General features: G+C 45.1%; 2 protein-coding genes and 1 long non-coding RNA gene across 5 annotated transcripts in view; 1 reads left to right on the forward strand and 2 right to left on the reverse strand.

Moving 5' to 3' along the window:
• The window catches only part of CBY2 (chibby family member 2), a 4,217-nt gene extending 22 nt beyond the window's left edge, over positions 1-4,195 (reverse strand). Inside the window, exons 1-2 of the mRNA XM_081191870.1 lie at positions 4,065-4,195; positions 1-1,113 (exon numbers count right to left, since the gene is read on the reverse strand). The exon at positions 1-1,113 is cut by the window's left edge and continues 22 nt beyond it. Of these exons, the coding sequence (XP_081047996.1) occupies positions 96-1,058 (963 nt within the window). The 5' untranslated portion in view covers positions 1,059-1,113; positions 4,065-4,195 and the 3' untranslated portion in view covers positions 1-95. The remainder of the gene's footprint in view (positions 1,114-4,064) is intronic.
• Positions 4,196-4,207: 12 nt separating this feature from the next.
• On the reverse strand, positions 4,208-21,043 carry LOC308585875. Its single transcript, XR_014007657.1, has 3 exons — positions 20,942-21,043; positions 6,624-6,801; positions 4,208-4,272 (listed from the first exon to the last, which is right to left on the reverse strand). It is a non-coding gene; the product is annotated as an uncharacterized lncRNA (long non-coding RNA).
• The window catches only part of ERICH6B (glutamate rich 6B), a 35,358-nt gene continuing 16,642 nt past the window's right edge, over positions 4,243-22,958 (forward strand). Inside the window, exons 1-11 of one of the 3 annotated variants that reach the window (XM_081191688.1) lie at positions 4,243-4,303; positions 4,710-4,788; positions 6,788-6,874; positions 7,510-7,602; positions 8,179-8,592; positions 10,771-10,843; positions 12,588-12,658; positions 14,500-14,565; positions 15,761-15,817; positions 18,575-18,606; positions 20,961-21,074. In XM_081191688.1, coding sequence (XP_081047814.1) covers positions 8,208-8,592; positions 10,771-10,843; positions 12,588-12,658; positions 14,500-14,565; positions 15,761-15,817; positions 18,575-18,606; positions 20,961-21,074 — 798 coding nt within the window. In that variant the 5' untranslated portion in view covers positions 4,243-4,303; positions 4,710-4,788; positions 6,788-6,874; positions 7,510-7,602; positions 8,179-8,207. The remainder of the gene's footprint in view (positions 4,304-4,709; positions 4,789-6,787; positions 6,875-7,509; positions 7,603-8,178; positions 8,593-10,770; positions 10,844-12,587; positions 12,659-14,499; positions 14,566-15,760; positions 15,818-18,574; positions 18,607-20,960; positions 21,075-22,958) is intronic. The other 2 variants (XM_081191690.1, XM_081191689.1) reach the window with 2 other exon arrangements.

Raw genomic sequence — 22,958 nt, forward strand, 5'->3', positions numbered from 1 at the left:
TTTATTCAGGTTTATGATGCAGGAGAGAGATAATTTTACAAATGTGAACTGCCTGCTATGCACCCTAACATCTCTCCCTGCAGCTAACTCAACTTTCAAGCACTTTCGGGATTCTTCATTCCAGTCTCGGACTCCTCCATGGGGTCAAAGGAGTGGAGCTCCTCGTGCAGAAGATCCATCTGAGCAATGATCTTACTGATCGCAACTTTGATGGCTTTTTGCTGGAGCTTCAGTTTTTTGTTCTCCTCCCAAAGCATTTTGTTCCCTCCTTGGATGGTCTGGAGGTCCTGTTTTTCTTCCAGTAGTGCATGGTTCTCTCTTAGGAGCCACAGAACAGTTTCATTCAGTTTCTGGACAACTTCAAGTGCCTCGTTCTCCTTCAATGGCAATAAGGCTTTGTTTCTTTCTTGAACTGACAAAACTCTCCTCTCCCCTTGGCTTTCCTGGACAGCTTCGGCTGCTTCGGCCGGTGCAGTCGTGTTGCTGGCTTCCTGGCCTACAATTTTACTGGTTTCCTGGGCTGGGGTAAATTCATTTGCTGATGACTGAGCAGGTTGCTTTTCCTGCAGGAATGGGGCGGGTTTCTTCTCGTCCGGGAAGACCTTCAGAGCCATATTCTTTTCCCGGAAGATCTGGAGGGCTTTCTTCTCGTCTCTAAAAACCTGAAGGGCTTTCTCCCCCATACCATCCTTGAGCCCTGCTATGATTGGAAGGGCTGCTAGAGGGTGGTTTTCTTTCTGGAGTACTTGCTGGAGACTCTCGTCATAAATAACCTGAATGCCCTTGTTCTCCATCCGAAGGGACTGCAGGGCCTTGTTCTCATCCCGGAGAGCCCTGTTTTCCACTCGCAGGGCTTTGTTTTCCTCCCAAAGGGCTTTGTTTTCTTCCCAAAGGGTCCAGTCATTGTGCATCTTCTTGCCTGAGTGCTTCTGTCGGGCTTCTGTGGCGGAAGAGAGTGCTGACTGAATATAGGTTTCGTTCACCCACTTGCCGTCTATGAAGATAAAGGTGTCATCGCTCAGTTTGACCCGTGGCGGGATGTAATCCATTTTTACCATCCAGCAGCTAACGGTACATGCATTGGTTCAAAAGAACAACTGAAGGGCTGGATTACTGCATGAAACAAAGAGAGACAAGTCAAACAATTTCCTTAGCAGTTCAGAAACAGTATTTATTTGAAAGGAGTACAAAAATCTACCACTGGCGCTTCAGAAACAACAGATGGGGAACCAAAAGACAATGCATTCATTTTTAAGACGATAAATTACATGATATTAAGCAATGAAACAAAGTTGTTTTCAAGTCAATACAGAGACCATAGCATATCCAAACTATGTTTTCACTTTCTCTTTGTGAATTCCTTGTTTGTTTGTTTGTTTTAATCCTTATTGATCTTTTGTGTCAGGGGAGTTTATAAAGTCACTTTGGGGAAGAAGGACCTTTATATAAGCTCTTGCAAAGTTTGAAGTCAACTCTGACATCACCTAAGCAGATACTACTAATCAGCCTCTTCTCTTTGTGTATCTTTTCCTCCCAACATCACTGCTTGATCATTTGAGGGCCAAACCAGCCATGCACTTAAATACACAGCTACGTATCTTGTTTGTCACAGTGTACACGTATGATGAAGCTGCTTGTTATGGGGCTATTCTTTGAATATTATTATTATTGATTTTTAAAATCAGCCCAACTTGCCACACGTCCAGGTTTTCCCAGACATTTTGCTGATTCAGCAGAAATCCGCCCGGACGCCATTTTGCTGGCCGAATCCCAGACGTGTCCCGGAAGAGCTGGACATATGGCAGCCCTATCTTCAATATCTCCATATTGAAATTGAGATGGCAGAGGAGCTAAAAGCCTTATGGAAAATATCCCCAATGGACACCAGTTCAGGAGTCTAGGCAGCATTGTTCAGACAGCTGACCTGTATGTTGAGCTTTCTTCCTGCGGGCCTTCCAGGCCGTCAGTATTTCGCAGGAGGGAAGCAAGCTCATACCGGAACGTTCGCAATTAAAAGTGGATTAAAGCACTCTGTTGCCGTAGTGCAACAAATCCACTTTTTAAAAAAATACAGAGGGACTTTTTGTAGCTTTGCAGGAAAGTGATGGGGATGAACTGATGATAAACAGCAAGGTGTGTCAACACCCTACAAGCAAATTGGGATGAATGTAGGCTGTTGTTATAAAACCACCCAGTAACCAAATCGGAAGGAATACTCAATAAAGGTCTGGCATAGGCTGGGTGTACACAATATCTTTAAAGCACATTGGAAGCAAGTTCTTTCTCTCAAAGGATTCTGGGCACTGTAGTTTGGTAAGGGTTGCTGGGAACTGTAACTCCTGAGGGCTCATCCAGAAATCCTTTTGTGCTCTTGAGGGCCTGCATACAATTATCATCTTGCCAAGCTTGTTACCGTATTTTTTGCTCTGTAAGACTAACTTTTCCCCTCCTAAAAAGTAAGGGGAAATGTGTGTGCGTCTTATGGAGCGAATGCAGGCTGCGCAGCTATCCCAGAAGCCAGAACAGCAAGAGGGATTGCTGCTTTCCCTGCGCAGCGATCCCTCTTGCTGTTCTGGCTTCTGAGATTCAGAATATTTCTTTTCTTGTTTTCCTCCTCCAAAAACTAGGTGCGTCTTGTGGTCCGGTGCATCTTATAGAGCGAAAAATACGGTAACTTCCTAGAAGTGACTGGCTGCCAATGGGTGGACAAAGAACTGGGAAGTCATTGGCAGGGCTTTTTTAATGGGAAACGCACGAGAACTCTGTTCTGGCACCTCTCCAGTGGGTTCTGGCACCCCTTTTCCTATAAAAATAGCACTGGTGCTTGGAATCACCCAGCACAGGTGATGGAGGATCTTATGTTTTCATTTTTGGCCTTATGAGGAAGAGTTGAAGGAGCTGGGTATGTTTAGCCTGGTAAAGAGGAGACTGACAGGAGATACGAGAGCCCTCTTCACATATCCCAAGGGCTGTCCCATGGAATAATAATAATAATAATAATTTTTTATTTATACCCCGCCCTCCCCAGCCAAGGCCGGGCTCAGAGCGGCTTACAAGCAATAATAAAAACAAGATGAGTGATTACAACTTAAAAACAAAAATAAAATACAACATTAAAATAATGGAACATTAAAATATTAAAATGGAGCCTCATTGCAGGAGAAGGAAAAGAAAAAAGAAAAAGGGGGCGGAGGGAATCAAATTGGCTCCAATCCAAAGGCCAGGCGGAACAACTCTGTCTTACAGGCCCTGCGGAAAGAGATCAGATCCTGCAGGGCCCTGGTCTCATGAGACAGAGCGTTCCACCAAGTTGGGGCCAGTGCTGAAAAGGCCCTGGCTCTGGTTGAAGCCAATCTAATAGTTGGAAGAGGAAGCAAGCTTGTTTTCTCCTGCTTTGGAGGACAGGACTCAAAGCAATGGGTTCAAGTTACAAGAAAGCAGATTCCAGCTAAACATACGGGAAAACCTTCTGACAGTAAGAGCTGTTTGACAGTGGAACGGTCTCCCTCGGGAGCTGGTGGACTCTCCTTCCTTGGAGGTTTTTAAGCAGAGGTTGGGTGGCTATCTGTCATGGATGCTGTAGCCAAGATGCCTACATTGCAAGGGGTTGGACTAGATGACCCTTGGGTCCGATCCAGTTCTACAATTCTATCAAGGCGATTAAAGTGTCCCAGCACCCTTAATTTTGATCCGGGGCTTTCCCCACAAACATCTGAATTGACGTTTGCTCCGAATCAGCTTTAAAGAGCAGGTTTTAAGCATGGAAAGCTGAGGTGAAAAACAACAACAATGCTCAGTCACGGAGTGTTAAAATGTGGACTTCTGCCTGGAAAGAGTCTGGCAAAGTGTGAATAAACCCTCAGCCTTGATTCAGTTAAATACTACAACTGAGTCATAGATGGGCTACAGCTCAGGTTACTTGTGCTGTATGTATGAGATTAGGTAAAAGGACAGTTTAGCTCTCCAGGAAAAAAAAATCTTAGCAGATCTGTGAAGGACGTCTGCTGAGACAGAAGTCTAGAGGGCAGTGGCTGAGGTGTGTGGCTAAATTTGGCTGTACTTACTTTCACCTGAAAGTGGTCTTTCTTACGCTTTCAGATACCGAACATGTAGCATGGACCACGAAGGGAGAGTCGCCACCACCTTTCCTTCCTTCAAACTGGTTTCCAGTGCTGCTTGCTGCTACAGGAACAAACTGTTGACAAGTCCATGCAACAAAAGGGGGGGGGCGTGTCAGATCCATTGTGACACTGAAGCAGCATCTAAGCACATCTAGAAACCAAGCAAGTGCTGAAGGAGGGAGGTAAAGTATTTTGTAAATCGGTTTTCATTAAAGTCGGATTCAGAGTCAAGAGTTTCTCAACAATAACTTCATTGCAGCACATCAGAGCGTTTTTCGGACCTGGGATGATACCCCTGTTGTGGTCATTGGTGACCTGAAGTAACACATTACTGCCTTGCTCCAGTTTCCCCATCATAAATAGGAATTATAATGACCGATTTTACTATGTTGTTTTGTTGAGTGGATAATTATTAAAATGTGCACTAATGGTGCCTTTCAAAGCTGTCTGCTCCCCTTGTATATTTTAAATGGTTCTCACAGGTCCAGCCACTGCCAGTGTGTACAGGTGTGCTGTAGCCTTAGTTCAAAAGACCTTGAAATTTTCACCCAGCAGCTCTCTCTTTCTCTCCCTAAACCTCCCCAACAGAATTCTGAGAATGGAATAGCCCTTCATGAACTCCCCTGTGAGTTCCTCAGCGGAAGGGTGCAGGATCAATGGGACAGCTGTAAGTTGTTTCAAACTGTTTTTAATATTGTGTTGTGACATTGTGTTTTAATGTTGTAACCCACCCTTGGTGTTACGTACTGAAGTTCTCACCCTGGGCCAGCAGGGGGATACTGTAGATAGTTATGCAAATAAGGGATCGAAAGTGACGTTCAGTGATTGGATAGTTTTAGAAAATTGTTACAGTTACGTTGTACTGGAGCTCTATATAAGCAGGCTGACTGAACCCTTCAGTTCAGTTCTGTTCTGGCCTGTGAATAAACAAGAGCTGTTTGAAGAATCGCTGTGTCGTCTGATATGTTCACCCACAACTTAACACTTGGACCTTAAGTTAAAGGACCGGGTAGTACATTAAATACTAAAGAACAATAACAAAACTATTATTATTATTATTATTATTATTATTATTATTATTATTATTATTATTATCATCATTATCATCACCGTATTGGCCCAAATATAAGCCACACCTTTAAAATTCAAGGGTGGGGGAGAAAAAAGTCAATACCCAGATGTATCAGCCTTAAAATTGGGTTACAGGCTGAAAATTGCTGCAGTTGGCAGAATTGTAACTCCAAGCCAATTGAAGCCTTTGATCTCGCAAGCCCGGGAATGTTACCGTACAATTGCTAAAATCTCAAATCGCTATTCAGTTGCTACAATTCCACAGGCACTCACACCGGTAAATGGCAAATGTAGAAGAAAATCCTACAGGTACTAAGAGAGGACCCGCAAGTGGGTTAAACACCTATTCGTAGCAGTGTAAATACAAATAAAAAAATCAATACTGTACTGCACTGTAAAATACAGGGAAAGCGATGAATGACATTAGAATTTATTGTATAACAGCCTCAAGCTTGCAATTCAGCAATAAAACTTTTTTTCTGTTTTACTGTATGTAATTGTCTGTTTCAGCAGCGTTATCATAAAAGCCCATTTTTGTAAGGACGCGAATGTAATCCACACTTTAACTTTTTACAGTCAGAATTGGGGGGGGGGGGCTTATATTTGGGCCAATACAGTATTATTATTATTATTATTATTATTATTATTATTATTATTATTATCATCATTATTATTAGTGCTTTACCAAAATCTTCCTCTGCAAAAGAGGTTTCCATTTTATTGCCTTGCTCTTGAGGAATTTGATAATTTCTTTAGCATTTTGATCAGTGTAGGATTTTGATCAGGGCTGGGCAATATCTGGCTTTCAACATTGTCATATATCTTCAGCTAAACATCGCAATAGGGGACGCGGGTGGCGCTGTGGGTTAAATCACAGAGCCTAGGACTCGCCGATCAGAAGGTTGGCGGTTCGAATCCCCGTGACGGGGTGAGCTCCCATTGCTTGGTCCCTGCTCCTGCCAACCTAGCAGTTCGAAAGCACCTCAAAGTGCAAGTAGATAAATAGGTACCACTCCGGCAGGAAGGTAAACGGCGTTTCCGTGCGGTGCTCTGGTTCGCCAGAAGCGGCTTAGTCATGCTGGCCACATGACCCGGAAGCTGTACGCCGGCTCCCTCGGCCAGTAAAGCGAGATGAGCGCTGCAACCCCAGAGTCGGCCGCGACTGGACCTAATGGTCAGGGGTCCCTTGACCTTTACCCTTTAAACATTGCAATATACTGATATATCACAACATCTGAAATAAGGACGGAGCTATATAGAGGCATTGGCTGGCTGACAATGTTTTCCCCACATTGTGATTTTTCCATAGCGCACACACGATTCATGATACATTGCCAGGTCAAAAATTATGAAACCGATATCACGATATGGACTTCAAACCGGTTTTGGACAATATGTCAATATAGCGCCCAGCTCTAGTTTCGACCTTACCTTATTGTTGCAAGGTAGCCAAGGTTGGCGTGTGTTTTTCTTTCCATGGGACGTTTATCCAGTACTCTGAATCGTCCCTGGCTGACAGCACTTCCTGATCCAGAAAAGTCCCAGGGGAGAAATTGCCTCATGATGTCTTCTTCTGGGCTTTAATTGACATACAGGTGCCTGGGGAAGACTGCAAAGATCATACTTCTGGTGAGATGATATGTAGAATGAATGAAAGGGCACTAAGCCTCCTCAAGAGTAAGGTAAATGCAACAGAAGTCCTGCACTTCGATCACGATTTCCCTGGAATTTACTCTCCCCATTGATGGTTTTCTTTTTAAATATATTTTTATTAGCTTTTACAAATATTTTCCAACCAGAACATAACATCTCCTCTTATCATATACAACATTTTGGCTATATGCCTAATACTTCTATCAACCACGTCTAGTGATTTTCTGTCTTCATCTCTTAGTCTTGCATTTCATTATCTTAACTATTACTTTTAATAGTCCTTAAGATCCACTCTCTTAGATTTTTTCTGTAATATTTCATATAGTTCTCCTTACAAAACTTATTGTCATACTACAAGCATAGTCAGCCCCATTGATAGTTTTCAAATACAATTTATTTTCTTGTTTAATTGACTGAGAAGCTTAAAAATAAAACAAAAAATCTACAACAGAGTGCTAAACAATTTCTGTGCCCGAAGCCAATTGCTTTCTTTGCAATCCCAAGCTCTTGGACCGCACAAATTCAAAATAACTATCCTGCTTTCTGGGAATTTCTGTCTGTCTGTCTCTCTCTCACTCTCACACACACACACGATAAGTGTAAGAAAGATATATTTTATTTATTAACAACAACCAAAAAAAACTTCTGTAACTTTTCTTTATAGCATAGATCCAGTGCAACGATCTCAGTGGATAGTGACTGGAGAATGTTTTTGTACCATTAAGTGTGCTGCTACAGAAATTTCAAACCACAAGTGGTAAGAGAAAAAAACAAACCATTAATGGCAAATCAAGTTGATGGACTATGCCGAAATGGCAAAAATTAACTGGGAAGCTCAGGAATCAAAAAGACAAGAAATTTTAAAAAGAATGGGAAATGTTTATAATCACTGTAAACAGGTCAAAACATTAGCAGGATTTTAAATACACTTGTAATGTAACAGAATGTATAGTTAACTCAGGAAGATGAAAAATAGAAGTATTGATATGCAGTTGAAAATAGAATCAAAAGGACCCATGGAAGGGATGGCGGGGAAGTCAGGAGATTCAGAGTAATCTCGAAACAGTGGTACCTCAGGTTAAGTACTTAATTCGTTCCGGAGGTCCGTACTTAACCTGAAACTGTTCTTAATCTGAAGCACCACTTTAGCTAGTGGGGCCTCCTGCTGCTGCCGCGCCGCCGGAGCACAATTTCTGTTCTCAACCTGAAGCAAAGTTCTTAACCTGAAGCACTATTTCTGGGTTAGCGAAGTATGTAACGTGAAGCATATGTAACTTGAGGTACCACTGTATTTATTATTTAATTGTCCCTTTGTTTCCTTTATTGCTTTCAGAGCCCAGTCTCCTTTTTTGTTTTGACAATATGTCAAGCGGACAGAAGCTTCCTGGGCCTGGTAGTAAAGACCGTTTGGAATCAAAAAGAACCTCTTCACTTTCTACATCCCAGCCAGCAGATCCCGAATCCTCCAGCTTGCTTCTCACTGAAGAAAATGTTAAGAAACTGCAAGAGAAGAATTCTGCTTCTAAATCTGCCCTTGCTAGAGAGTCAATAGAAGCCTACATTACACAGAGCAATCTCTTTCTGAATAAGAGCGAAGCTAGTACAAGCCGAAGCAAGGAGCAAAGTCTGTCCAATGAAAAAGAACCAAAGGCAGCTTCTGTTGTTATCCATGTAGAGGATGCACGCGAAGATGTCTCAGAAAACACTGAACAATCCTCAAAAAAAGGTACCTGTATATTATTCCCTGGTGAGTATTTGAGACTTTTTGGTCACAATGCATAAAATACAAATAATTGATTTAAAATGGAACAACAACAACAACAGCAAAGCGAACATACAAAAATGCAAAAATCACCTTATGTAACTTGTCTTGGTGCCTAGCTCTCAACTTACTTGCAGCCAAGGCAAATGTTGCAACCAGTGAAGTAATAAATACATTACTGCCAGCCAGCAAAATAGAGATTTGCTCAACTACATGAGATTTGGGAAGTCTACAATTTAATCTAGTATTTTATTTTATTTTATTTTTAAAAAAATGATATTTATTGACATTTTACAGACAATAAAAAGTTACAAAATTAAAAATAAGAAATAAAAAAGAATAACAATAATAAAAGAAAAAGAGATACAAAAATACAAAGACAAAATACATAAAAAGTAAAAAAGTTTTAAAAAAATCAATATTTTCATATATTATATTTCATTTACTTGTTTCCTGACCTCCTCACCCCCCCTTTTTTTGTATTCCAGTTCACATGGTTAATTCAGCAAATCCTTACCCTCTATCATTTATCTTTACTCAATATCTTAACCTATTATAACTATATATTTTCAACCATTGTCAATCCGTATTTACATATTCTTGTTAATCTTTTTACCAATACCGCTTATTTTCAATCCAACATCCCTTTAACATTCATTAATTTTACAGTATTTCTGCAAGTAGTCTTTAAATTTCTTCCAGTCTTCTTCCATCATTTCTTCTCCCTGGTCTCGGATTCTGCCAGTCATTTCTGCCAATTCCATATAGTCCATCACCTTCATCTGCCATTCTTCCAGAGTGGGTAAATCTTGTGTCTTCCAGTACTTTGCAATAAGTATTCTTGCTGCTGTTGTATATTTTATTTTATTTTTTAAAAGTCTCAAAAGCAGCTGGGGAACCAGGAGCTGAATAGGATCGGGGCAATGGCACAGGGTTCATCCACCTGGGAGTTTAATGTGGATTTGAAGCTGTTTGTGTCTCTATTATTTATTGCATTATTATTATTTATAATATCCTGGGTAGATGTTTTGATGAGTCAAATCTGTAGTCAATGTGACCAGTCCCACTAGCCCAGGGATGGGAAACATTTTTGGCTCCATGGGTCAGATTCTCATCTGGATCAGCCATGCAGGTAAAATTTGACACGTGAGCAGGTTCGCCGCACCTGAAAATAATGTGATGGCATTACGATGTCATGTGAGTGACAGGCGAGTTGTTCCAACCAGCTGCCCAAATCCCTTGTGTTGGTTCCCAATTGCCACCAGCTCAACGGCTGTTGCTGGTGACCTACAGTACAAGGTGGGTTGCTAGTTCTATGCTCAGTGCTTTGGGAATCTCCCTTTGTAGACTTATTGGAGTTCACCGATTGGGTCTGCGTTGCTCCCGGACAGGAGGAAGGAAGTCAAATGACACCGAGCGTTGGTTCAGAGAAAGAGTTCTTTATTTCTGCTCTCCGGAACAGCAGAAAGGCACTTGTGTGGTCAGTCCACATCAAGTCCAAAGAAATGAGAGATTACATGCAGTATATATATCCTCCAGTCACCCTCTCCCCCTTCCCCAGCAATCCAGCCACGTCAGCTTGTGCATGCAGGTTGACATCACAGATGTTCCTGCTCCAGTATTCTTAACCATAAAAGGGTATTCCTTCCTGTACTTCTGACCATAAAAGGTTGTTCCTGTTTCCTATGCTTGCTCTTGGAGCAAGGGGTCATCAACTCCAAGAACACACTCTGGTGCTGTTCCCATACTAGGTCTGTGCGTCTTTGTGGTCAGGACATAAGATAAGGCACAGACATGTCTTCCCTGTTCTACTGGTACAGTCAAGGCCATCCTTGCCGTCACAAACTGATAAAGTAGAGGGCTCTGAGCACTTGTTTATTCAGCTGGGTTTTGGCTCAAGAGCTCAAGTTAAAGCATTTTAGCTAAGGAAAAATAGGGATTTTGGAACAGTTTCAATCTGCCTGCACAGTCAGTTTTGGGTTCGGGAAATCCATTCCTTCACCTTCATAGCACTTCTCCCCTCCCCAGGAGAGAAAAGAAGCCTTTATTCTACATCCTTTTTTTCCCCCTCTGGGGAAGGCTGAGCTAATGAAACGGAGACAACTTTTACCCCTGTTTTATTCCATTGATTTTAAAAGAAGTCCCTTTCTCTCTTCCTTTCAGATTCCCAGACGAGATCTCCATCATCTTCAGTTCTTGAGTCTCAAACATCAATGAAAGCAGAATTGCCAACAATGTTAGTAACATTATAATAATTTATAATAATAATAATAATTTATTATTTATACCCCGCCCATCTGGTACATTCTACTCTACATTAACACCAATAATGGTTCTGGGTCCAGCCAGCCAGCCTATTAAATCAGTAGTTTAAGACAGTGTTTCCCAACCGGTGTTCCGCGGCACACAAGTGTGCCGTGAGACGTTGGCTGGTGTGCCGTGGGAGGGAGGCGGGCAAGTCGGGCGGTGAGAGGCGGCGGCGACGAGGATCCGCGTCGAGCCGGGGGCGGCTCCGCGGTGGTGGTGCCGAGGTTTCTCTCTCCATTCTCCCCTCACACACACACAGGATCAGCTGACAGGACCCAGCCAATGGGGCGGCGGCGGGGCAGCGCGTGCAAAAGGGAGGAGCGCGAGACAGCGGACGAGGAGGAGGCCGGCATGTCCGGGCAGCAGCAGCAACAACAGCAGCAGCAACTCCCGGCGACGGCTCCTCAAGCCCCGGGCAACCCTACTCCCTCACCGGCCTCGGCCACCCTCCTGCTCCACCTGCCGCCGCCTCCCCCGCCGCCGCCGGCCACTTCGGCCCCGCCGCCCACTTCGGCCCCGCCGCCGCCCCCTCCTCCGCCCGCTATCGCCGCCACCACCACAACAGCCGCCGCCGCCTCAGCTGCCGCCGTCCCTCAGTCCCTCGCTTTGCTGCCTCCTCCCCCCCCACCCCCAAAGCTTGGAGGTTCCCCGGCAAGGGGGAGGGAAAAAATTGAAAACTTTCACTTTCGTGCGTCCCTCCCGGCGTGACGCTGCGCGCTGACGTCACGGGGCTGTAATGGTGGTGTGCCACGAGATTTTTTTCATCAAACAAGTGTGCCTTTGCCCAAAAAAGGTTGGGAAACACTGGTTTAAGATATGGTTTAACTCAGAACCCTGCTAACTTGTTTTTGATTCTGAATCCTAAAAGACACCAGAACAGGCCCTCTTCCATCTGAAAACTGACATCTGTGCGTCACTCCTAATTGGCAAATGATCCCTTGTTGAGGGCAGGGGAGGGGAGAGAAGAGGCAAAAACTAGTTCCAAGGAAAACCATAAATACACTCTGGCAACGCTATTGCAGGGCCTGATAATGTTCTTTGATAATCACCTTTGATACATCTTCCATTGTAATTGCATGTTCCACATTCTGCCCAGGACAAACCGGGCAGTATCTATGAAAAGCGACCAATTTGGAAACAAATCTGACGTCAGAAATAGCAATATTCATAAATCCGTAGGAGAGCATTTCAGTCTACCAGGGGACTCTGCAGCTAATCTTCTGGTAGCTACTTTGGGGCAAAGGAATTTAAAAGGGAAACTCCAGTGCGAAATGGCAGAATTACAATTCGTCAGGGAATTGAGAAAAATTCCCTTCTGTCCAAATAGAAACAGTGGTCTCCTTCTCTACTGCAGATGTTAACTAAACTCAGCATTGCCATGCTGTTTTATTTTATTTATGAAATTTATGAAATTTATATACTGCTTGACTGTAAAAAAACAACAACAGCCATACCTCAAAGCAGTTTACAATATAAATTTACAACCGTAAACTCTCTCTCTCTCTCTGTGTGTGTGTGTGTGTGTGTGTGTGTGTGTGTGTTTGGAGCACAGAACTTTGGATTACGTAGCTCAGAATTCTTTCCCCCTGCCCTCAACATAACATCAAAGTATATATGGGGTATCTTTGTTAAAACAGGAATTCTCTTACTGAACCTTTCTTTTCCCATTGCAGAAGATGTGGCGTTACAGATGTGGAAACTCAGACAGAATGGAGTTATTCAGACATGAGTTCAGAAGAAAAAAGTATGATAATAAGTATACTGTGCTGGCCTTAAACAGTTTTGTTTTTCAGAGAGTGTGGTCTAAACAATGACGCAGGCATATGTACACGTTGAAAACCAGCTTTGGGCTGACTTGGCAAAATTTGGTTGCATTTAAAATGCTGTGGTTTTATCTTTCAAATGCTATTTCTTTTATCAGATAGTTTCCTTTAAACTACTACAAAATTAAGAGATCGTGTCTAACCCTTAATGAGGAGAGGGGAAATTAATTTGCACAATTTCAAAGTCTAAAATTCAGTTTTCACTAATTTTGTATTGCTTTGGAATGCTCTGCTCTTCTGTGTAGGTATGTATTTATTACTTGCCCCAGGTTGCCTCTTTCCCTACAGACCCTCTTGGGTGTTAAGATCAACAGAAGTTGCCCTCTTGGTTGTTCCACCACCCTCAAAAAGCATCTTCTATAGCAGCCTTCATAGGGACACGGGTGGCGCTGTGGGTTAAACCACAGAGCCTAGGACTTGCTGATCAGAAGGTTGGTGGTTCGAATCCCCGTGATGGGGTGAGCTCCCGTTGCTCGGTCCCTGCTCCTGCCAACCTAGCTGTTCGAAAGCACATCAAAGTTCAAGTAGATAAATAGGTACTGCTCCGGTGGGAAGGTAAACGGCGTTTCCGTGTGCTGCTCTGGTTCACCAGAAGCAGCTAAGTCATGCTGGCCACATGACCCAGAAGCTGTACGCCGGCTCCCTCGGCCAGTAAAGCGAGATGAGCACCGCAACCCCAGAGTCGGCCACAACTGGACCTAATGGTCAGGGGTCCCTTTACTTTTATAGCAGCCTTTAAGTTGCGTGTCGAGACCCCGCAGCCACCCCCTCGTTGGGAAATAACTCACACAAGGACACGGATATTAGGTTTATGTTATTGGGCAAATTGGGCCACAACTTTATTGAATTACAGAATGTGAGCGGTATTGGCTTAGGCATTGATTGGACCCGACTATATCTGACTCCTGCCCGCTGCGCAGGAAGTCCGGCAAGGGTAAACCACTGGTAGGGGGAGCGCTGTCAATGCAAACCAACTCAAGCTCCCCCTGGTGTTCCCATCAAGGTCGTGTCAAGGCCCTAGCCCCCAACCGGGCTTCGAACAAGATCAAGACCCCCGGATTCCTTTAACGGAATACCCTTAAGCATAGAGGGGCAGGTGATGGCCACACCTCCCCTCCCCCACACAAGTTCACAATGCCTAACCGAACACTAACAAAGTTGTGACGATTGCTACGAGGTAGGCGAAAACCAAATGGCCAGTGCCAATTTGCCAAGTGGGGAAAATTCCTACCAGGCCCCTTGGACAACCAAGGCGACCAACCAAGGTCCATAGCAAGGCCAGTGCCTAAAAAATGCAAAATAGGGAGGGAGGGTGATTGAGGAAGCGAGCCAAAGAGGAAGCCCTCCAGCTCGCTCCTTGGTTTAAACAGTCCCAGCATGCCCCCCTCCCTGGCAAGTGGATTGGCTGGCCGGGCTCTGACGTGACCCCTGGGCAACGGGGGACAAAGTCCCCCGCCGCCGGTGGGGAGTGGGTGGCCACGCGGTCCACGGCAGCTCCTCCCCACTGGGAAGTGGAGCGGATTTGTGGAATTCTTTTCCATGGAGGTTTGCCTGCCACTGCGATTACACTGCTTCCAGCAAACACCGAAGCTTTGACTTTTGACACATCATATGTATTTTTAAAGTCCTGGTGGTACGGTTAGTGTATTCAGCAGCTGCCTTCGTTCCGTGTTGAATACAGTATTTTATTGCATTGGTTATGTATTGGGTTTGTATGTTGCTTGTCTCAGCATTGCGATATATACCAGTATTTCTCACACAGGGAGAAGGAAGGTGGAGCAGGCAAGCAGGATTGTCAAGGAGAGACCTTTGGTTGGAGAAAGTGAGGGTGAGTTTTAGCAACAGCAAGATGTACGTAACATTATTGGGGTACAAGTGTCCATGGTATCTTGGCTAGACGACCTTATGATGCTTTTCTTATCTGATCCGTAGAAGCAATTGAAGGGTGTTTAATGAATGGTAATGCGTTTCCCGTATTTTTCGCTCTATAGGATGCACCCGACCATAGGACGCACCTTGTTTTAGAGAGGGAGAACAAGAAAAAAAAAATCTCCCCCTCTCTGCTCAGCACCCCTTCAGCGAAGCGGCAGGAGAAACGGAGCCCCTTCCATTTCTCCTCCCGCTTGGCTGAAGGGGCACTGTGTAGCTCTCCCTCTCTGCTGAAGCCAGGAGAGTCTTGCTCTCCCGGCTTCAGCAAAAGGAACCCGAAGCCTTCGGAGCTCAGTGCGAGTTTCCGCTGTGCTCCGCAGGCTTTGGGTTCCTTTTGCTGAAGCCGGGAGAGCAAGACTCTCCCGGCTTCAGCAAATGAAACCTGAAGCCTCCGGAGCACTGTGGGAACTCACGCTGCGCTCTGAAGGCTTCAGGCGGCTATCCCTGAAGCCTGGAGAGCGAGAGGGGTCGGTGCGCACTGACTCCTCTCGCTCTCCAGGCTTCAGCAAAAGCAACGCAAAGCCTCCGGAGCGCGGAGGGAGCGCTCCCTCTGTGCTTCGGAGGCTTCGCGTTGCTATCGCTGAAGCCAAGGAGCCTGCATTCGCTCCATAGGACGCACACACATTTCCCCTTAATTTTTGGAGGGGAAAAGGTGCGTCCTATAGAGCGAAAAATGCGGTAGATCTTTCAGGGAAACTCTGGAGTGACATATTGACCCAACTGAATGCATTCTGCTAGAGCTTGTTCACATGTTAGCTACCTGATAACTGGTGTCAGTGTTTTGTGTGCGTGGATAAACTACCACAGATCAACCAAAGAGAGAATGTCTGCAGAGCTTCATGTCACCTCAAACACAATGCTCTTCAATGGAGTCAGTTTTACACATTCATCTACAAGATATCAAGTGTTAGTTAAGGTAGAGATGTCAATGAGTGTTGACTCTTGCTCCTGCTTGCAATCAACCTATCAGTTTGTGGGGGGGGGGACGGGGGGAGGCAGGAGGCAAATTGTTGACAGGATTTTTTTCATTTAAGTAGCTTGAGGTTCAGTTTCAGAAGGCCACAAAAATCTTTGTTTGTGTGTTTGTTCCACAGAGCTAATAGTTCGCAGCATATTGGAAAAAAATGATGTCGCTGAAGTGGTCAGTGAAGGTACGCCTTGTCACACTGATAAGGTTTTAAGGCATCACATCAGACACAGGTTGAACTATTTGATACAGAAATAAGGTGGTAAGGTATCGTATTCCATCCAACTACCACCTTCACATATGGGACGCGGGTGGCGCTGTGGGTTAAACCACAGAGCCTAGGACTTGCCAATCAGAAGGTCGGTGGTTCGAATCCCCGCGACAGGGCGAGCTCCCGTTGCTCGGTCCCTGCTTCTGCCAACCTAGCAGTTCGAAAGCACGTCAGTTCAAGTAGATAAATAGGTAGCGCTCCAGCAGGAAGGTAAATGGTGTTTCCGTGCGCTGCTCTGGTTTCGCCAGAAGCGGCTTAGTCATGCTGGCCACATGACCCGGAAGCTGTATGCTGGCTCCCTCAGCCAGTAAAGTGAGATGAGCGCCACAACTCCAGAGTCCGCCATGACTGGACCTAATGGTCAGGGGCCCCTTTACCTTTACCTTACCACCTTCACAGAGAAGGTTCTGAAAGTTCTAAAAATGGACATCAGGTAGCAAGAATGAAAAAGATTTCTGCAAACTACTGTGTGCCGGAGTAGACAGCCATGTTGCTGGTGGGACCTTTCAACATGGTGGTTTATTATGGGCTGGATGCCGTTTACGCTTTGAAGTTTGGTTTCCATTTTTGCAGCACACACATGGCATAGTAATCATCAAGATGCCAACTTGTACTTTTCCTTCTCTTAATTAACAGGCGGCTTCCGTTGCCGCAATCCTATTTCTCTGTGCTCCTCCCATGGGCAGATTTGTGAAATGCCAGTAATAATACAGATTAAATGTTTGGGGCTGGTTAGTGCTCTGAGTTATACTGTGTGCTGTTGTAAACAAAAATTGCCTTTCTTCCCTTATGGGGTATCCAAGAGCCCATATAGAGTCCTTACATAGGTTCCCTATTGGTAGGAGAAAATAACAGAGGCCAACCAGAGAATATTGAGAAGCAAAGCAGCTAGTAAGCTTGATCTTTATTGATCTGTTGCAACAGGGTGCTCCCCTCACCCGCAGGAGAGAGGAGGAACCCAGAACAATGGCGCGCAAGGCCTTATGTGGACTTTTGAAATTGCCACCCTGTAGATCAAGACCACCCCCAGAAACATCATACATACATCACAGAAGGGATGTAACCTAAGACCACCCCTCAGATACATCACAGAAAAGGCGGTCTTAAAACAGAAATTTAAATGTCGTTTTTCTTATCTCCTGTCTGGCAGGTTACTTGATTGGATTGCCTGGGGAGCCTGGCCAGTCTTTTGTATTGATAAATATGGTACTTAGTTCCTGGGCCATGTCACAGGCTCACACCCTATTCATATCTTAAATGTGCCCTTAAAACAGGATTTGTGAGGAAAGAGACAATGGGGAGGTTTCCCACTTTGAATTTGCAGAGAAAACATTTGCTCAGTTTAGGAATCAAAATGGTTCCAGGTCGGTCTTCCTGTGCTGATCTATTTACATGCTTGGTTGGTACGCTTATGAACATTACCATATATCTAAGACCTCAGAATTCCTATCACAGTGCACACACAGAAGTCTTCCTGTAAATTATGATGATTTATCCCTTCCAGTCTTCCCCAGCTGATGTTCAAAAGGGTTATGGGGTTCACTGTCAAACCCAAGACCCTGAACTGTAGGCTGAGACCACCCTTCCAGGGATCCAAAGAACTCACACAGTAGCCAAATTTAGCCCAAGAGACCCGAGGCAATTGGTTTAGAGCAAGGCAATTTCCCACATATTTGCAGAGAGGTATAGAAGGTGTTAGGGACGCGGGTGGCACTGTGAGTTAAACCACAGAGCCTAGGACTTGCCGATCAGAAGGTCGGTGGTTCGAATCCCCGCAACAGGGTGAGCTCCCGTTGCTCGGTCCCAGCTCCTGCCAACCTAGCAGTTTGAAAGCATATCAAAGTGCAAGTAGATAAATAGGTACCGCTCCAGCGGGAAGGTAAACGGCGTTTCTGTGCGCTGCTCTGGTTCGCCAGAAGCGGCTTAGTCATGCTGGCCACATGACCCAGAAGCTGTATGCCAGCTCCCTCGGCCAATAAAGCGAGATGAGCGCTGCAACCCCAGAGTCAGCCACAACTTGACCTAATGATCAGGGGTCCCTTTACCTTTACTATAGAAGGTGTTCTTGTTTAAGATTGCTTACGGTAGCAGCAAAATGAGAATTCCGATACCCAATAAGAAAGAGCAGGTCAATTAAGATTTTAGGAACATTTGGTGAAATATGTATAGAGCCGTACCTTGGTTTTCGAACAGCTTAGTTCTCAGAACGTTTTGGCTCCCGAACACTGCAAAACCGCAAGTGACTGTTCTGGTTTGTGAACTATTTTTGGAAGCCGAACGTCCGACGTGGCTTCCATGGTTTCCGATTGGCTGCAGGAGCTTTCTGCAGCCAATCAGAAGCCGCAAGTTGGTTTCCGAATGTTGTGGAAGTTGAACGGACTTCTGGAATGGATTCCGTTCGATTTTCAAGGTATGACTGTACTTCATCACCACTCTCTGACGCCTAAAAAGAGAAATAAGTTGGGAAGTTTGGTCTTCTATATATCTGAAAAGAGCTCCTCTATGTCCCATGCTTATGATTTGGCTTGGTTTGCATCAAGCACCTTGCATTTTAAACAAAGAAGCAAACCTAACAAAAGCTTTTTTGCCAAGGATTAACTTTGTTTTTCATCTTTGTATATTTACCTCCTTCTAAAATATTTCCGATGCGTTTGCTTGGAAACTTGAAAGAGAGTTCTGAAGATCATGAGTCAGCTATTGAGGTGAGATCACATATAGTTGGGACCAAAAGTATTGTAGTTCATCTTTTTGTAGGGGTTTGTTTTGTACAATTGACATCTATGGTCATGTATAACGATCTACCTGTGGGGAATGTAGAGTGCTATTTTTTTATAGAAAAAAAAGAAGTGCCGGAACTCACCATGAACACCTCCCTCGTTCTCTTAGAATGGCAATACCGCTCACCTAAGAGGTGCTGGAACTGAGTTTCTGTGAGTTCCCCCGGGGGGGAAAAAAGCCCTGGAAATATAGATTTTGACTACTGGAGGCAATATTTTAGAGAGAGGGTCGCAAGAACCAAGGATTACACAACACAGCTGTCAACTTACAGATTTGAAAATAAGGGACCAGCAGCCTTGAAAATAAGGGATCAGCAGCCAAAATAAGGGATTTTCCAAGCACAGGTATGCTCAGCTTCTGAGCCCCTCCAAGCCAAAGGCAGAAAGCCCAGCCAGCAGCCAAACAAAGCCTCAAGCGGTGGTTCCCACAGCACAGCAACCCGGCAAAGGGGATGCAGCAAGGAAAACCACCGTCACCTCTCCGCTGGGAAGCTCTGAGCAAAGGCGAGTCCCCAGGCAACGCGGCCGATTTGATTGGCACAAGACATGCAAGCTCCACCCCCCAGTCGTTATTAGACTCCTTATTGGGTGAGCAACGCAGCCAAGCAACACAGTTGGAGCCTCCCTCCTCCCTGGCCAGCAGGGAGGGAGGGAGGGAGAGAGAGAGAGGAGCTGTTTCCTTTGAAACCCGGGAAATTTAAGGGACATCATCAATAAGCGAAAGCAGCGGGACATGGCGCTGGGATATGGGACTTTCCCGCCAAATAAGGGACAGTTGACAGCTATGTTACACAAGCCCTCTTTAGGCCCAATAGTCCGCACCTAACTGGCACAGCCACTCTCCTGCAGATATGAATTCCCACCCATCCACAGTAGTTGTCCGCTCATTTTAAAACTGTTTCCCCACAGTTCTAAATATTTGTTTAAATGAAAGCAAATGTTTTCAGGGAGCCAAAGTCAATCCCGTTGTATTGGATGAGCTGTTCATTTGTCCTGGTCTGGAATAACAGAAGGGGCCTCCTCATGGAAAAGTGATTTGACTCTGAGCCTAAACCACATTCATACACATCAGGCATATCCAAAGACCGCCTTGTGCGGTATAATCCTGCCCCTTTGGCAGTTTATTTCCTGGGGTAAAACTTCAACCCTCAACAACTTTGGGTTAAAATTGTAAAAAAAGGTCAAGCTCAAAAACTTGGGGGGGGCGGCGGTTCATTTCCTGGTAAAATCCTGAAAAAAGAGCTCAGCAACTTCAATCCTAAAAAAAGCTCAACATCCCCTCACACACATTCACTTCATCAAATCTGGCCTTCTTTGAAAAAAGTTTGGGCACCCCTGATATACATGTTTTCCTGTGTATAGCTAGGTTTTTTAATTTGTTTTTTTAAATTATTAATAAATTTTATTAGTATTTTCCACACAACAACAACAACACGAAAGATATCAAAAAATAACAATACACAACACACAAAAATCAACATTTGAAAACTAAAAAAAGCAACAACAACAAAAAACATATCCATATCTCACAAGTTAATATTATAAACACTAAAACAACAAGACATTGACTTCCACCAATCCCACAGCACCTCCTTTATCTCTCATTGTGTCTTCCTGTTTTCTTTATCATCTCTATCCTAACATCTAGATATAAATCCTTCTTTCATATCCTTTCACTTCACAAGGTTATTCCAGACTCAGCCAGATTTCTGCCCTCGAGCCTTGACTTTTGAGGTATTCATTGAGGCACTCCCATTCTTTTTTTACTTCACTTGTTGGTTTTTGTCTTATTATGTCTGTCAATTCTGAGAGCTTACATAGCCACTCTCCCCTAGTGGGTAACTGATTCCCTTCCCAGTACTGGAAAGTGTATAACTAGAATCATAGAATCATAGAATCATAGAGTTGGAAGAGAGCACAAGGGCCATCGAGTCCAACCCCCTGCCAATCAGGAAACACCATCAGAGCACTCCTGACATATGGTTGTCAAGCCTCTGCTTAAAAACCTCCAAAGAAGGAGACTCCAACCACACTCCTTGGCAGCAAATTCCACTGTCAAACAGCTCTTACTGTCAGGAAGTTCTTCCTAATGTTTAGGTGGAATCTTCTTTCTTGTAGTTTGGATCCATTGCTCCGTGTCCGCTTCTCTGGAGCAGCAGAAAACAACCTTTCTCCCTCCTCTATGTGACATCCTTTTATATATTTGAACATGGCTATCATATCACCCCTTAACTGTTAGTTTGAGAAGCCATTTGCTTACCCCTCCACCTCTTTTTCAGGATCATTCTGAAACCGATCTTTGCCTTCTCGGTTGCTGTGAGTTTTGCAGCACAGCACTGAAGCCTTTACCAACAGCAGAATACCTGGATGAGAGCCCAGAGAAAATGGAATGTGTGAGTATTGTTCTCATTTTCAAAACGAACAACAACAACTTCACTTCTGAAAGTGGAATCCTTCTCAGAAAAAAAGTATGTGCCCTGGTGGTTTCCTTTGGAGGAGAAGCAGATGTCAGTGGGAAGAGTCCCAGTCAGCCTCCTCCCCTCCCCTCCCCTCCCTTCTAACCCCAGTGGGGCTGAGATCAACCCCCATTGGGGTGGCCATACCCAGCTGCCCTTTGTTTGCAGTTTCTCTGCCCTTTCTGTAGAAGCCAGCCCAGAGATCTCTGTTCTTGTGAGCAATGTTCAGGGATGCAGGAGAGGACATATTGTCTGATAATAGCCTTTCCAACTTGTGTTAACAAGTTCACAATTTAGCAAAGTAACACTCCCCCTTTTAAACTTGCAGTGGATGCGTTTGCTCAGGCTCGCTAAAGCCTCTATAATAACTGTCCTGGTATTTACCCCTTATTCCCTCATAAAAGATAAGACACGACACAGTCTTCTATAGAAGTATAAAAAGAGTTTACTCACATAGCATTCTGTTCACAATAGGATCCCAGAAGGCAGACTTAGCTTAGAAAAGTAACATATACCTGAAAACTATCTCATAAGAAGACAGTCCCTTTGTCCTCTCTTGGCGGGAGCAAAGAGGACATCTTTGGCTAAGCAGATGTTGCTTCTTCGATGCATGTAGTCAAAAAAAAAAGAGATGGCTGCCCTGCCCTGTGCTTTTGTCATTACCTGCACAGGTGAGGCCACGCCCACCTCTAGTCACATGCAGAGGAAGTCTGTCCCAGCCCAGAAGGAAACAGGAAGTTTACCTGCTGGCTGGACAAACATCCCTCCCTATGTGTAAACATGTACACTCTAGGAATGTTGTACTTGACTGCTCTTGTGTTTGATATCCCAAAAGCATGACTGTCTACCCATATTTGCACATGTAGACCTAGGTCAGTGGTGGCGAACCTATGGCACACATGCCAGAGCCCTTTCTGTGGGCATGTGTGCCATCGCCCCAGCAGGGCCGAAGCTTCCGTGCCAGGGGTGGGTGAGGAGGAGGAGGAGAGGAGGGCTCGGTGCAAGCAGGAGTGAAGGCGGGGATCTCTCAGAAGTGGAGTGGAGGCTTCGGGCTGAGAGATCCCTGCCTCTACTCCTGCTTGCATGCAAGTAGGAGCGGGATCAGGCAGCTCAGCTGAGGAGTGCCTGGCTGCCTTCAGGTGGTGCAGGGGCTCTCAGGTGCAGCTTCCGGGCTGCCTCCACCTTCCCCAACCCCAGCAACTATTCGGACTGGCTGCCATCTCGGGGTTGCAGGAAGTGGGGCTCCTTTAAACTTCTCCTTTGAGGGGAGTGCAGCCGCGAACCCCTCAACGGAAAGTGTGATGGAGCCTGCACCTCCCCAGCTGAGCAGCCCCGATCCAGCTCCCGTTCCCGTGCAAGCAGGAGCACGCTGGGAGAGGGGTGGGGGCGACATCCCTTGCCTGCTCGCTTGCCGTCCCGGCCCAGCCTTCCCTCACTAGGAAAACGGAAGTGTGGCACTCAAAAGGGAAGTTATACTCAGAACAGAGCACGTTCAGCTTCCGGAAAATGTTCCAAAACTGGAGCACTCATTTCCGGGTTTGAAGTGTTCAGGTTCCAAGTAGTTCGAGAACTAAGCTGTTCGAAGACTGAGAAGAAGAAGAGTTTGGATTTGATATCCCGCTTTATCACTACCCAAAGGAGTCTCAAAGCGGCTAACAATCTCCTTTCCCTTCCTCCCCCACAACAAACGCTCTGTGAGGTGAGTGGGGCTGAGAGACTTCACAGAAGTGTGACTGGCCCAAGGTCACCCAGCAGATGCATGTGGAGGAGCGGGGAATCGAACCCGGTTCACCAGATTACGAGTCTACCGCTCTTAACCAT

The sequence above is a fragment of the Podarcis bocagei genome (assembly GCF_964188305.1).
Source record: "Podarcis bocagei genome assembly, chromosome: 4".
Classification (NCBI taxonomy): domain Eukaryota; kingdom Metazoa; phylum Chordata; class Lepidosauria; order Squamata; family Lacertidae; genus Podarcis; species Podarcis bocagei.